The sequence below is a fragment of the Oncorhynchus gorbuscha genome, unplaced genomic scaffold, assembly GCF_021184085.1.
Source record: "Oncorhynchus gorbuscha isolate QuinsamMale2020 ecotype Even-year unplaced genomic scaffold, OgorEven_v1.0 Un_scaffold_3995, whole genome shotgun sequence".
In the NCBI taxonomy this organism is placed as follows: Eukaryota; Metazoa; Chordata; class Actinopteri; order Salmoniformes; family Salmonidae; genus Oncorhynchus; species Oncorhynchus gorbuscha.
This window is the reverse complement of record NW_025745246.1, coordinates 25,001-39,634: the sequence shown is the minus strand read 5'-3', so window position 1 is coordinate 39,634 and position 14,634 is coordinate 25,001. Positions and strand designations below refer to the sequence as shown.

At 45.6% G+C, this 14,634-nt stretch overlaps 1 protein-coding gene across 1 annotated transcript in view; it reads right to left on the bottom strand.

Annotated features, from left to right (window-relative positions):
• Positions 1 to 320: 320 nt before the first annotated feature.
• LOC124018142 (histone deacetylase 7-like) overlaps positions 321 to 14,634 on the bottom strand; it is a gene marked incomplete at both ends in the record, with an annotated part of 33,510 nt that continues 19,196 nt past the window's right edge. Inside the window, 7 exons of the mRNA XM_046333414.1 lie at positions 321 to 370; positions 3,639 to 3,759; positions 4,296 to 4,429; positions 4,660 to 4,897; positions 8,191 to 8,397; positions 9,261 to 9,460; positions 10,617 to 10,872. Of these exons, the coding sequence (XP_046189370.1) occupies positions 321 to 370; positions 3,639 to 3,759; positions 4,296 to 4,429; positions 4,660 to 4,897; positions 8,191 to 8,397; positions 9,261 to 9,460; positions 10,617 to 10,872 (1,206 nt within the window). The remainder of the gene's footprint in view (positions 371 to 3,638; positions 3,760 to 4,295; positions 4,430 to 4,659; positions 4,898 to 8,190; positions 8,398 to 9,260; positions 9,461 to 10,616; positions 10,873 to 14,634) is intronic.

The window sequence follows — 14,634 nt, the reverse complement described above, 5'->3', positions numbered from 1 at the left end:
CACAATTTGTCGCTCTATTAGCTTAATTGTGTAATGAGGTATAATCAAGCTTGTAATGTTTGCCATTTTGTAATGTGATTAGATAAGTGGACAGATTTCACATGACTCTTTGATTGTTTGTTACAGGGTCTGTTGAGCTGTTTGCCTGTGTGTGTGTGTGTGTGTGTGTGTGTGTGTGTGTGTGTGTGTGTGTGTGTGTGTGTGTGTGTGTGTGTGTGTGTGTGTGTGTGTGTGTGTGTGTGTGTGTGTGTGTGTGTGTGTGTGTGTGTGTGTGTGTGTGTGTGTGTGCATGCGTGTGTGTGTTATTCTGAGTAACTCACTCCAACTCCTCCACATGGTAGCATCACAAACATCCTTTGAGATAAGATTCCTGAAAGAGTGAGATAAATCCAATACATTAATCTTACATTCATTCAACACTTGATGATCCATGCATATGTGTATAGTTCCATGTGTGTGATTATGAGTGTGCAAAAATACTTATGTGTGGCTATTACTAGGGCTGTTGCAGTGACCGTATTACCACCACACCGGCGGTCACGAGTCATGAAGGCAGTCAAATGCCACGTTACCGTTTAGTCACGGTAATTAGGCTACTCCAAGCTCTGATGCTGCTGCTGGTCATTAGTAGCCTTCCAAACTTGCTAACTGACTGGTACTCAGCACTCTATTGTCCCTCTAATCACTCTGACATCAATGCAAATGCATTCGAAAATCTAATCAAACACTTCATGAGAGCCCACGAGCTCATGTTGGGCAACATCTCTATAGCCTATGCAATAGTGGCCGCTAAATAGAAAGAGGAGGATCCCATCAGCTTTCTACAGGCTGGCCCTACTATATTTATTTCTCAACTTCCTAATATTAAGCACATTGCTTAATTAGGAGTATAGCCTACCTGGCTGGCATGAAAATAAACCACGGGGAAAAGCGTCCTCCATTCCATTCCTCCATTCACTTGTGAATGATATATTATTACTTGTGAATGATGCCCAGCATAAGAAACAAAATGGCTTTTTTTTGTGTGACTTGTTCAAATCATAGTCGCACACCTCATGTAGCCTAGCCCATAGGCCTATATGTTTTAATAAGGTTTGTATCACAACTAAAGTGGACAAATAACTTCAACTTAAAATTTAAGCACATGAATCCACTTTACAAGGGGTGTAGAGCCTAACTGGCATATATAAGCAGTGTGTGAGTTTCACGTTTGGGGAAGATCCTTTTCACCATAGAAATGCACCTTCATAATAAAAGCATCACACGCATAAACAAATTCCCTGTGTTTTCCGCTAATGGGACATTCGCGCGTATAGCCTACTGCCGTTTGTGCATCGCTGCACTTATAACGTGAAGAAATAGACAAATAGTTTATCAACATTTTAAGCTAAATGTTCTGATCTGTTGCGTCAGTCACATTGCATAAAATAAAAGGTGTTTTGATGCTGGTGGTTGTATTAACTTGGGATCTATCTCATCCCGCAACTATCTCAGACTATGTTTGGAATATTTATTTCTCGCACAGAATATAATAGGTCGACTTGTGTACTATGGGGGACAGTAGATTGACATAGGCTGGTGCTTTAGCTGTTCGTAAGGCCTACTCATGTCGTCGGCTAACGAAAAGTAAACGTGGACGGTTCTAATATCTTCAGTATGCACCTCGGAATTGGACGCAGTTGCGCAGTTGCGTCCCCCGATGTGCCTGTCTTAACTTGTAGCCTGTGAGAAAGACCTGATCACGTGATGGAGAGCAGTGTGAGTGAGAGACGCTTCGGATTGGCAGCACACTCAGGGAGAAGGGCACAACAGGCAGAACTCCGGGCCGCAAAAGGCATGGATTTTTATTTAGGGTGTATTACGGCCACAAAGTGGATGACGCCGTGAAATTCGAGGCATCAATCAAGTGCTTGTCAAATTGTGAATGAGAGACTACTGGAGTGTGTACAGCCTGCCTTTCAAGCTACTTCTTTTTGGGAAATGATCATTAGAGTCTCATCATGCAGCCTTAAAATGTACTAAAATCAAAACATAGAGCCCAAAGTATGTAGAATAATTAAAGTTACATCAAAAACTCTAAATGAAGCATATCGGAGTAGCTGTTTCTTTGCTAACCGCTCAACACACAAAATAGCCGCGTGTGTGCACTCCCTCAAATCCTTTGGAGAATAAAAAAATACTCAAATATTCAGCTTTGTTCAATTGTATTCTTCGTACTATAAAATAATATAAAATAATGCCACGGAATTCTAAGCAAATCTTGTCTGCTATATGAACTAGTGTAGCCCAGAGCCATTTGGCATAGCCAGATCAGGACTTAACATAAGGACAACTCAGAGTATGCTATTCTGTTCTTCTGAAATATAATACATTTTCTTCCTATCATGCTTCTTTAGACCTGTCTAAAATAAATAATGACTTTATTGTGAAGGTGTAGGCTATATTTACATGGATTTAGTCCATTTAGTCCAGTATTTATGCTGCAGTAGTTTATGTGTCGGGGGGCTAGGGTCAGTTTGTTTATCTGGAGTACTTCTCCTGTCCTATTCGGTGTCCTGTGTAAATCTAAGTGTGCGTTCTCTAATTCTCTCCTTCTCTCTTTCTTTCTCTCTCTCGGAGGACCTGAGCCCTAGAACCATGCCCCAGGACTACCTGACATGATGACTCCTTGCTGTCCCCAGTCCACCTGGCCATGCTGCTGCTCCAGTTTCAACTGGCCTGGGCCCTAGGACCATGTCCCAGGACTACCTGACATGAGGACTCCTTGCTGTCCCCAGTCCACCTGGCCATGCTCCTGCTCCAGTTTCAACTGTTCTGCCTTACTATTATTCAACCATGCTGGTCATTTATGAACATTTGAACATCTTGGCCACGTTCTGTTATAATCTCCACCTGGCACAGCCAGAAGAGGACTGGCCACCCCACATATGCTCTCTCTAATTCTCTCTTTCTTTCTCTCTCTCGGAGGACCTGAGCCCTAGGACCGTGCCCCAGGACTACCTGACATGATGGCTCCTTGCTGTCCCCAGTCCATCTGACTGTGCTGCTGCTCCAGTTTCAACTGTTCTGCCTTATTATTATTTGACCATGCTGGTCATTTATGAACATTTGAACATCTTGGTCATGTTCTGTTATAATCTCTACCCGGCACAGCCAGAAGAGGACTGGCCACCCCACATAGCCCGGTTCCTCTCTAGGTTTCTTCCTAGGTTTTGGCCTTTCTAGGGAGTTTTTCCTAGCCACCGTGCTTTTACACCTGCATTGTTTGCTGTTTGGGGTTTTAGGCTGGGTTTCTGTACAGCACTTTGAGATATCAGCTGATGTACGAAGGGCTATATAAATAAATTTGATTTGATTTGATTTGATTTGATTTTTAAAAAATGGCTTGTAGGCTAAATGTGTTTATGTTAATTAACGGTCAATTACCATGAGACCGACAGTTATTTGCTTGACAGTCATCGGCTGACGAAATTTTGTGACCGCCACAGCCCTACCTATTACCTATATGCCCAAGTGAGTGTGAGTGTTTGACAATGAGATGTGTCAGAGCGGTGTGTGTGTGTGGGCACGTGAGGATGAGCGTGCATGTTTGTGTGTCGGTGTATGTGTGAGAGAGAGAGACTGAGTGCGTGTCGCACCAGACAGCTTGCGGTTGTCCAGTTTGAGGCGGTTGAGTGGGTTGGTGCCGTACAGCAGGACGTGTTTCTCAGAATGGACAGACTGAAGCTCCTCCAGAGTTGCCTTTCTGCTCCGGATACACTGGAGGAACGCACACACACACACACACACACACACACACACACACACACACACACACACACACACACACACACACACACACACACACACACACACACACACACACACACACACACACACACACACACGGAGCCAGGAGGTCACACACATACACCCATGAACGCACACAAATTACAGCATAGGTACACACACAGGCCTCCTTGGAAAAGAGGTCTTCTGACCTCAATGGGACTGTTTAAAGTGACAAACAAAACACAAAGTATGATCTTGGAAATCTGGGCCTTAGCAAAGGGGAGGGGGGGGGGTGCAGTGCTGGGGTGTAACCCTAGGTGGCAGCAGTGTTCATAACAGGAGTTTCAACCAACATATTTAGTTCTGTGGTGTTGTGTAGAAAGGGAAAAGGGAGATACCTAGCCAGTTTTACAGCTGAATGCATTTAACTGAAATGTTGTCTTCCGCATTTAACCCAAACCCTCTGACTCTAGAATATTGTAGTGTAGTATGTGCTGCTGTGTAGTGCTTTATATTGTACCTACCTCACACTGGTTCCTGAGGCCTCTCTCCTGAAGTCTGGACCAGATGCTTTGGATTCGTCCTGCGTGCTCGGGGTGTCGGCTGTTGTCGCCACAGGTGCACTGGTGCTTCAGCATCTGAGAGTCATACACCAGACCTACACACACACCGACACACACTGTAGTTTAGAGATCATACAAAATAGGTAGAAAGCCAGCCAGACAGATAGATAGTAGACGGCACCACAGAGATCCTAATAAATTAAGAGCTAATAATTCTATGGATGGGACCTACAGCATCTTCTGAATATATAGTATGTTGTACACGAGATACAACAAGATACAACAAGCACTGTGTACCGTACAGCACTCCCCAAGTGTCTCTCACCAGTGGTGAAGCGTAGCTTGGCGGTGGTCTCCGGACCAGGGCCGGCCAGAGACTGTGGAGTGTCCGTGGGCCGTGGAGGAGGGGGTAGAGAGGTGGAGGCGGGGGAGGACTGGGCGCGACCGAGGGGGCGGTGGGCAGGGCCCAGAACCACGGGCACATCCAGGGGGTCCAGGTGGGTCGCTTGTCTACGCCTGTCTGTCAGGACCTGGAGGTGCCTGGGCTGCTCCCAACGAAATGACTGGAGGGAGGGGGGATAGATAAAAAGATAGAAAGGGAGGGAGAGCGGGAGGGAAAAAAAGTAGGTGAAAAGTTAAAAAACAAACATTTAAAGGCTAAATGTTTGTTTACTTGTTTACCCAGAAGGTTATTAGGAGTTACTTTAGCAACAACATAAAATAGCCCAACTACAGCACCTTGTAAAAGCCATGACTAAGGGATGACTAACAGAGTGAGCCGTAATGCCATGGCACCCTCTATTGGAGAGCCAGAAAGGTGGCCCGAACTGAAGCTACAAATCAAAACTAATTGTATTGGTCACATACACATATTTAGCAGATGTTATTGCGAGTGTAGCGAAAGGTTTGTGTTCCTAGCTCCAACAGTGCAGTAATATCTAACAATTCACAACAATACACACAAGAAGAAGTAAAAGAATGGATTTAAGAAATATATAAATTAGGACGAGCAATGTCGGAATGTCTTTGACTGAAAAGACAGTAGAATACAATACAGTACATACATATAAAATTAGTAAAGCAGTATGTAAACATTGTTTAAACATAATTAAAGTGACTTCTGTTCCATTATTAAAATGAACAGTGATTCCATGCCTATCTACACTGTATATAGGACAGCAGCCTCTAAGGTGCAGAATAGAGTAACCGGGTGGTAGCTGGCGAGTGACGGCTATTTAACAGTCTGATGGCCTTGAAATAAAAGCCTTTTTTTCAGTTTCTCGGTCCCAGCTTTGATGCACAAGTAATGACCTCGCCCTCTGGATGGTAGCGGGATGAACAGGCCGTGGCTCGGGTGGTTGATGTCCTTGATGATCTTTTTGGCCTTCCTGTGACATCGGATGTTGTAGGTGTCCTGGAGGGCAGGTAGTGTGCACCCGCTGATGCATTGGGTAGAGCGCACCACCATCTGGAGAGCCCTGCGGTTGCGAGCGGTGCAGTTGCCGTACCAGACGGTGATTCAGCCCGACGGGATACTTTCAATTGTGCATCCGTAAAAGTTTGTGAGGATCTTCGGGGCCAAGCCGAATTTCTTCAGCCTCCTGAGGTTGAAGAGGCACTGTTGTGCCTTCTTCACCTCCCCTGTCTGTGTGGGTGAACCATTTCAGTTTGTCAGTGATGTGTACACCGAGGAACTTGAAGCTTTTCACCTTCTCCACTGCTGTTCTATCGATGTGGATAGGGGGGCTGCTCCCTCTGCTGTTTCCTGAAGTCCACGATCAGCTCCTTCGTTTGTTGACGTTGATGGAGAGTTTATTTTCCTGGCATCACTCCCCAGGGCGCTCACCTCCTCCCTGTAGGCCGTCTCGTCATTGTTGGTAATTAGGCCTACTACTGTTGTGTCGTCTGAAAACTTGATGATTGAGTTGGAGACGTGCGTGGCCACGCCGTCATGGGTGAACAGGGAGTACAGGAAGGAGCTGAGCAAGCACCCTTGTGGGGCCCCTGTGTTGAGGATAAGCACAAATGGAGGTGTTATTTCCTACCTTCACCCCTGGGGGCCCGTCAGTAAGTCCAGGACCCAGTTGCACAGGGCGGGGTTCAGACCCAGGGCCCCAAGCTTAATGATGAGCTTGGAAGGTGCTATGGTGTTGAAGGCTGAGCTGTAGTCAATGAACAGCATTCTTACATAGGTATTCCTCTTGTCCAGATGGGATAGGGCAGTGTGCAGTGCGATGCCGATTGCATCAGCTGCGTTTCTATTGGGGTGGTATGCAAATTGAAGTGGGACTATGGTGTCAGGTAAGGTAGAAGTGATTTGATACTTAACTAGCCTCTCAAAGCACTTCATGATGACAGAGGTGAGTGCTATGGGGCGATAGTCATTTGGTTCAGTTACCTTTGCTTTCTTGGGTACAGGAACAATGGTGGACATCTTCAAGCAAGTGGGGCCAGCAGACTGGGATAGGGAGAGACTGAATATGTCAGTAAACACTCCAGCCAGCTGGTCTGCACATGCATGACCAAAAGTATCTGGACACCTGATCATCAAACATCTCATTCCAAAATGATGGGCATTAATATGCGGTTGGTCCACCCCTTTGCTGCTATAACAGCCTCCACTGATCTGAGAAGGCTTTCCACTAGATGTTGGAACATTATCGCGGGGATTTGCGACCATTCAGCCATAAGAGCATTAGTGAGGTTGGGCACTGATGTTGGGCGATTAGGCCTGGCTCGAAGTCGGCGTTAAAATCCATCCCAAACGTGCTCAATGGGGTTGATGTCAGGGCTCTGTGCAGGCCAGTCAAGTTTTTCCACACCGATCTCGACAAACCACTTCGGTATGGAATTCACTTTGTGCATAGGGGCATTGTAATGCTGAAACAGAAAGGGCCTTCCACAAACTGTTGCCACAAAGTTGAATAAAATGGTCTAGAATGTCATTGTATGCTGTAGCGTAAAAATGTCCCTTCACTGGAACCAAGGGGCCTAGCCCGAACCATGAAAAACAGCCCCAGATCAATATTCCTCCTCCACCAAACTTTACAGTTGGCACTATGCATTGAAGCGTGAATTATCACTCCAGAGAACGCGTTTCCACTGCTCCAGAGTCCAATGGCAGCGAGATTTACACAGCTCCAGTCAACGCTTGGCATTGTGCGTGGTGATCTTAGGCTTGTGGAAAACCATTTCATGGAGCTCCCGATGAACAGTTCTTGCGCTGATGTTGCTTCCAGAGGTAGTTTGGAACTCCGTAGTAAGTTTTGCAACCCTGTTAATAATATCATGGTAATAAGTGTACACATTCCCCTTACATAAATAGACCCACCGAGGTCAAAAGAGGTTGGCTGGTATTGCAAATGAGGACAGAACATTTTTACGCACTACACGCTTCACCACTCGGCGGTCCCGTTCTGTAAGCTTGTGTGGCCTACCATTTCGTGGCTGAGCCATTGTTGCTCCTAGACGTTTCCACTTCACAATAACAGCACTTACATTTGACTGGGGCAGCTCTAGCAGAAATTTGACGAAATGACTTGTTGGAAAGGTAATATCCTATGCCAGTCCCATGTTGAAAGTCACTGAGCACTTCAAGTAAGGCCATTCTACCGCCAATGTTTGTCTCTGGAGATTGCATGGCAGTGTGCTTGATTTTGTAAACCTGTTTGTAACGGGTGTGGCTGAAATAGACAAATCCACTTCTGTATATAGTGTATATTTGAGAGTGGGACTACTATAAGGATTGTGTTTATGTATGACCTATAGGTCCCTTTGTGTGTGTTTATATGTGTGTGTATATCTGTGTTTGTGTGTGTGTGTGCGCACCTGCGTGCATATGTTTGTGTCTGTGTACCTGATTCATCAGAGGTGTGTGTTCCATGGTGTGATCTCCTAGGTAATCGCCTGAGGAGGTGGACTCTGTGTCCCACATTGACTCAGTGCTACTGGTCCCACTCTGTCTTCTCCTCTGGTAGCCGTCCCCAGGCCCGGTCTCCGCCGGGTCCATGTCCTTCGAGGGGATCTGTGTGACACGAGACTTCTCACTGGACTTGGTCATGAGCTGATGAGGGAGAGTCACAGACACACTCTTAAGGTCAAAGGTCATGCATCAGTCTTCCCTCTTCTTTTTGTGTTGGTGAGCACTATTATGCGGTATCTAGATGTAATTTGTATTGTGCTGTGTGTGTGTGTGTGTGCGCGCGTGTGTGTGTTTAAGTCCCCACAAGAATAGTAGACCATTTTTTTTAACCAACTGGGGACATTTGTTCGTCCCATCGAGGTCAAATGCTACTTCTAGGGGGTTTAGGATTAAGGTTAGAATTAGTGTTAGGGTCAGAATTACGTTAAGAGTTAGGGTTAGATTTAGGGTTAGGAGCTAGGGTTAGGTTTCGGGTTAAGGTTAGGTTTTTGGGTTATGGTTGGGGTTAAGGTTAGGGTAAGAGTATAGGTTAGGGTTAGGGAAAATAGGATTTTGAATGGGACTGAATTGCTTGTCCCCACAAGGTTAGCTGTACAAGAAAGGAAAGAGGAAAGGGGGATACCTAGTCAGTTGTACAACTGAAATGTGTCTTCCGCATTTAACCCAACCCCTCTGAATCAGACTGTGTGTTTGTGTGTGTGTGCGCGTGTGTGTGTACGCGTGTGTGTGTGTGCGTGTGTGTGTGAGAGCGTGTGTGGTGTGTGTGTGTCTTTGTCTATGCCCCTCTTTAAGATCACCTTGGTTTGTGTGTGCACATATGTGTGTGTGTGTGTGTGTGTGTGTGTGTGTGTGTGTGTGTGTGTGTGTGTGTGTGTGTGTGTGTGTGTGTGTGTGTGTGTGTGTGTGTGTGTGTGTGTGTGTGTGTGTGTGTGTGTGTGTGTGTGTGTGTGTGTTGCTCAACAGTCCCTAAAATGTGTGTGTCCAAAAATGGTGTGTTCTCTCACCTTGCCCAGGTGTGTGTTCTGTTTGAGTCTCTCCAGCAGCAGTGCGTTGTGGTACTGCTGCATTAACTGGTGCTGGTGGTGGTGAGAGTGCAGGGGGGGCTCAGAGCGGGTCCGACCCAGGGGTCTGTGGGGGCCCGGGGGAGCCAGGCATTCCAGTCTGGAGGAGGGGTACTGGAGAGGGCCGGGGCTCAGGCCTCGCACTGAAGGAGAGAGAGGTGGGGAGAAGGGGAGGAAGAAAGAGGCGAGGGGGAGGGAGAGGAAGCAAGGAGGGTGAACATAGACAGCGATAGGGAGGGGGGAGAAAGAAAGGGTTGAGAGAAATAGAGAGGTCAGGATCATCATGTTTGACTAAAACGTTGTGAAAACGACCAGAGAGGAAGCAGACAGTGTGGTGGAATGTTCTGATTAGCTAGGTCTGTGTAGTCACTCCCAGATCAACCAGATCCATTATAGATTAGGGAAAGTTCCTAGGTCAGTAGGATAAGTGGCATTCAGTCAAACGATCAATAGAGGGCAGTGTCGCTCCGAGTGTGTTTCTCTTCGTGTGCAGCCGTCCTGAGGACTCCAGGATGACTGCAGGTGTGGCGTGTGTGTTTGTGTGAGTATGCATACATATCTTCACTGAGTGTATTAAACACTAGGAACTACTAATATTGAGTTTCACCCCTTGTTGCCCTCAGAACAGCCTCAATTCGTCTTGGGCATGGACTCTACAAGGTGTCGAAAGCGATCCACAGGGATGCTGGCCCATGTTGACACTAATGCTCCACACAGTCATGTCAAGTTGGCTGGATGTCCTTTGGGTGGTGGACCATTCTTGATACACATGAGAAACTGTTGAGCTTGCGTTGCAGTTCTTGACACACTCAAACCGGTGCGCCTGGCACCTACTACCAGACCCCATTCGAAGGCACTTAAATCTTTTGTCTTGCCCATTCAAACTGTGAATGGCACACATACACAATCCCTGTCTCAATTGTCTGAAGCATTAAAAATATCTCAGGTTAATCTTCTTTAACCTGCCCCCTCCCCTTCATCTACACTGAATGAAGTGCATTTAAGTGACATAGCTTTCACCCGGTCAGTCTATGTCATGGAAAGAGAACCTAATGTTTTGTACACTCAGTGTACAGTATATGTACCCTATGAGTGGGAGTGCTTGTGTGTGTGTGTGTGTGTGTGTGTGTGTGTGTGTGTGTGTGTGTGTGTGTGTGTGTGTGTGTGTGTGTGTGTGTGTGTGTGTGCGTGCGTGCGTGCGTGCGTGCGTGCGTGCGTGTGCGTGCGTGCGTGCGCGTGCGTGCGCGTGCGTGTGTGTGTGTGTGTGTGTGCGCGTACATATCTGTGTGTGTTTCTCACCAGTGACTAGCTGTGTGTGCAGCAGCACTGAGGGCTCCAGGATGAGCAGGGGCTGGAGGCGTTGGTGAGCCAGCTGGGCAGCACTGAGGCCCTCCATGGGCAGGTAAACCTGGGGCAGTACCCTGGCCACCCTCTGGTGGCTACCCGACTCCCTGTCACCCTGGGTGGGCAGCCTGGCGCTGTTGGTGGGCAGGGCGGTGGAGCAGGGCAAGGAGAAGTGGGCCAGTGTGCCATCCTGGAGCAGCAACCTCTGAGTCTGATGGAGGGAGGGAGGGAGGGAGGGGACACAATAGGTCACGCACACTGTAAAACATAACTGCCAAACCCGCCTGCCTTCATGTACATATCTATAATAGCTTGTACCCCTGCACATTGATCTGGTACTGGTACTCCCTGTATAGAGGTCCATTCTTGTGTGTTTTATCCCTCGTGTTACTATATTTATTTGTATTATCATGTTTTAGCTCTGCACGGTAAAGTCTACACCCATTGCATTCGGCTCATGTGTCAAATACAATTTCATTTGATTCAATTGAAATAAGTTGGTGTTGACTCAAACAACTATAGTCATTGGAACTTGATTCAGTTAAGTAGTATGTCCTCAATGACTAACTGCCTGGGTATCAAACTTCAGTCCTCCGTGATTCAATGTCTGTTAGAATAGTTTGAAACTTTCATTACTGTACAGCAAATTGGCCAGTGTTAATTAATGTTGATTTTTCACTCTAAGTGTTTAAGTAACACTCATTGGTGTAAAATAACCCGAGTGTTACTACTACAATTGAACCAAAACCACGCTCATCATTATCCTATTTCCCAGCATGCTCTATTGCAGGTTGATTTTTTTAGAATGGTTTGTTTCAATATCTATGTTTTTGCCTGTACATTGATAAATTAATCTAATGCTACTTAAATATAAATTACATACATTTTGTTGTTCCAGTTAAGTTGCTTTAGGTAGTTTCATATCATAGTTTTCCCAACCTTTGTAGTTATTCTGAATGTAGATTGCGGTTAGGGCTGGCACAATTACCGTATAACTGTGTAACCTGTGAAAACTGTAATACAAATAAATTAACAGTCATAACCGGCCTTCGTGTGGCTGAGTCCGTTTCCGCGGTAACATGGACTCTTAAAAACGTGCTGAAACTTTGTTGCTCCTTGCTGAAACAAGCAAGGTGTTTTTGCAAAAGACACTCCCTGCAGCAGCACACATAGAAATAGAATGAATATAACGTACTTGGAACCTCTAACCCTGTCAATTTCACTGGTAAACTCATGGGTACAAACGCAATGGTTGCCTGGTATTGTGATGCAATCATTTCCTTGGTAATGTAGAATGTTCATTCAAATGATGTTAACTGATGTGGCTCATGCAATGGAATGTGGCTCAATCAACACTTCCTGTGTCAGGCCCTGACCTTAGAGATCCTTTTTATGTCTCGATTTTGGTTTGGTCAGGGCATGAGTTGGGGTGGGCATTCTATGTTTTGTGTTCTATGTTTTCTATTTCTTTGTGTTTGGCCGGGTATGGTTCTCAATCAGGGACAGATGTCTATAGTTGTCTCTGATTGGGAACCATACTTAGGTACCCTTTTTCCCCACCTGTGGGTGTGGGAAGTTGTCTTTGTTTGTAGCATTATAGCCCTTAGGCTTCACGGTCGTTTTTGATTGGTTATTGTTTTTGTCAGCGTCATCCGAAATAAAGGAATATGTACGCTCACCACGCTTTGGTCCTCCTCATTCAACGATCGTGACATCCTGCTTTGCTTCTATGGGGATACTCGCAATAGCCACCAGTCCACCCATTAATGCCATCATAGACTTGAAATGGGGACGCCCGTTCTATTCATTCTATTTCTATGGCAGCACATGCAGTCAGGTGCGGAGGAGAGGTGAAAATGTGTCTTCAATTTCCTTTTTCTTTTTTTTTATATTCAAATGTTTATTATGGTGACCGGGGTCATTTGGCTGACCAATAACCACCATCCAAAATTCCATGACTGTAACAGCCCTAGTTGCAGATCATTCCAAAGGTTGAATATCCCCACTCTGGCTGGATTCCAATAGGAATTACACATCACTTTGCAAGCCAGCATAGTGGTATACAGGCCTGTTGTGGCCTGTATACAATGAGTATCAGGACAAAAACTAGGCCCTTGAAATAGGGCCTTATGAAATACTGTACGTTTTGTATTGTGTTAAAGAATGTAATTTTAATGTTAACATATTCGCTTTGGATCTCACTTGGTGAACTCCACAGGACTGAAAATGGATGAATGCAACAACCATGTCTTTGTCACTGACAGATACAGTCATTGGTAGTAACTCTACAAATCACTCTAAAGCAAGGCACTATGGGAAATATGCAAATAAGTCTTTACACTAGGCAGTGTGTTAATTTAACACTGTTCCAGTGTCTATACAGGTCCACACTTTTAGTGTTGATTTAACACTGAAGAATTTGCTGTGTGTAGTATAAGTGTAAGCAGAAAAACATGTCAGATTGCTGAAATCTGAGTGATGAAAAATCATTTTACAACATGTTCTTTGGAAACTGAAAAGGGCATGTCATTTGAACATGAATCCAATGTTAATGTGTAATGTGTCATGGTACAGTACAGTCGGGTGGCCAAATGTTTTAAACTGGCCTATTGAAGAGAGAGAGGGAGAGAAAGAGAGAGAGAGAGAGAGAGAGAGAGAGAGAGAGAGAGAGAGAGAGAATCTGAGAACAGGAACAAACAGACGGACAACTGTACTGCCATGTTATTCGATCAGCCCTTATTCAATTAAAACATTCCCAAATGTGCTCTTTATTTGAAATGTACAGTCTTCAAGGATATGACATATCTTTTAAGCCCATTACATACAGTGGGGAGAACAAGTATTTGATACACTGCCGATTTTGCAGGTTTTCCCACTTGCAAAGCATGTAGAGGTCTGTAAATTTTATCATAGGTACACTTCAACTGTGAGAGACGGAATCTAAAACAAAAATCCAGAAAATCACATTGTATGATTTTTAAGTAATTAATTTGCATTTTATTGCATGACATAAGTATTTGATGCATCAGAAAAGCAGAACTTAATATTTGGCACAGAAACCTTTGTTTGCCATTACAGAGATCATACGTTTCCTGTAGTTCTTGACCAGGTTTGCACACACTGTAGCAGGGATTTTGGTCCACTCCTCCATACACACCTTCTGGTTTCGGGGCTGTCGCTGGGCAATACGGACTTTCAGCTCCCTCCAAAGATTTTATATTGGGTTCAGGTCTGGAGACTGACTAGGCTCCAGGACCTTGAAATGCTTCTTACAGAGCCACTCTTTAGTTGCCCTGGCTGTGTGTTTTGGGTCGTTGTCATGCTGGAAGACCCAGCCACGACCCATCTTCAATGCTCTTACTGAGGGAAGGAGGTTGTTGGCCAAGATCTCGCGATACATGGCCCCATCCATCCTCCTCTCAATGCGGTGCAGTCGTCCTGTCCCCTTTGCAGACAAGCATCCCCAAAGAATGATGTTTCCACATCCATGCTTCACGGTTGGGATTGTGTTCTTGGGGTTGTACTCATCCTTCTTCGTCCTCCAAACACGGCGAGTGGAGTTTAGACCAAAAAGCTCTATTTTTGTCTCATCAGACCACATAACCTTCTCCCATTCCTCCTCTGGATCATCCAGATGGTCATTGGCAAACTTCAGACGGGCCTGGACATGCACTGGCTTGAGCAGGAGGACCTTGCGTGAGCTGCAGGATTTTAATCCATGACGGCGTAGTGTGTTACTAATGGTTTTCTTTGAGACTGTGGTCCCAGCTCTCTTCAGGTCATTGACCAGGTCCTGCCGTGTAGTTCTGGCCTGATCCCTCACCTTCCTCATGATCATTGATGCCCCACGAGGTGAGATCTTGCATGGAGCCCCGGACCGAGGGTGATTGACCATCATCTTGAACTTCTTCCATTTTCTAATAATTGCATCAACAGTTGTTGCCTTCTCACCAAGCTGCTTGCCTATTGTCCT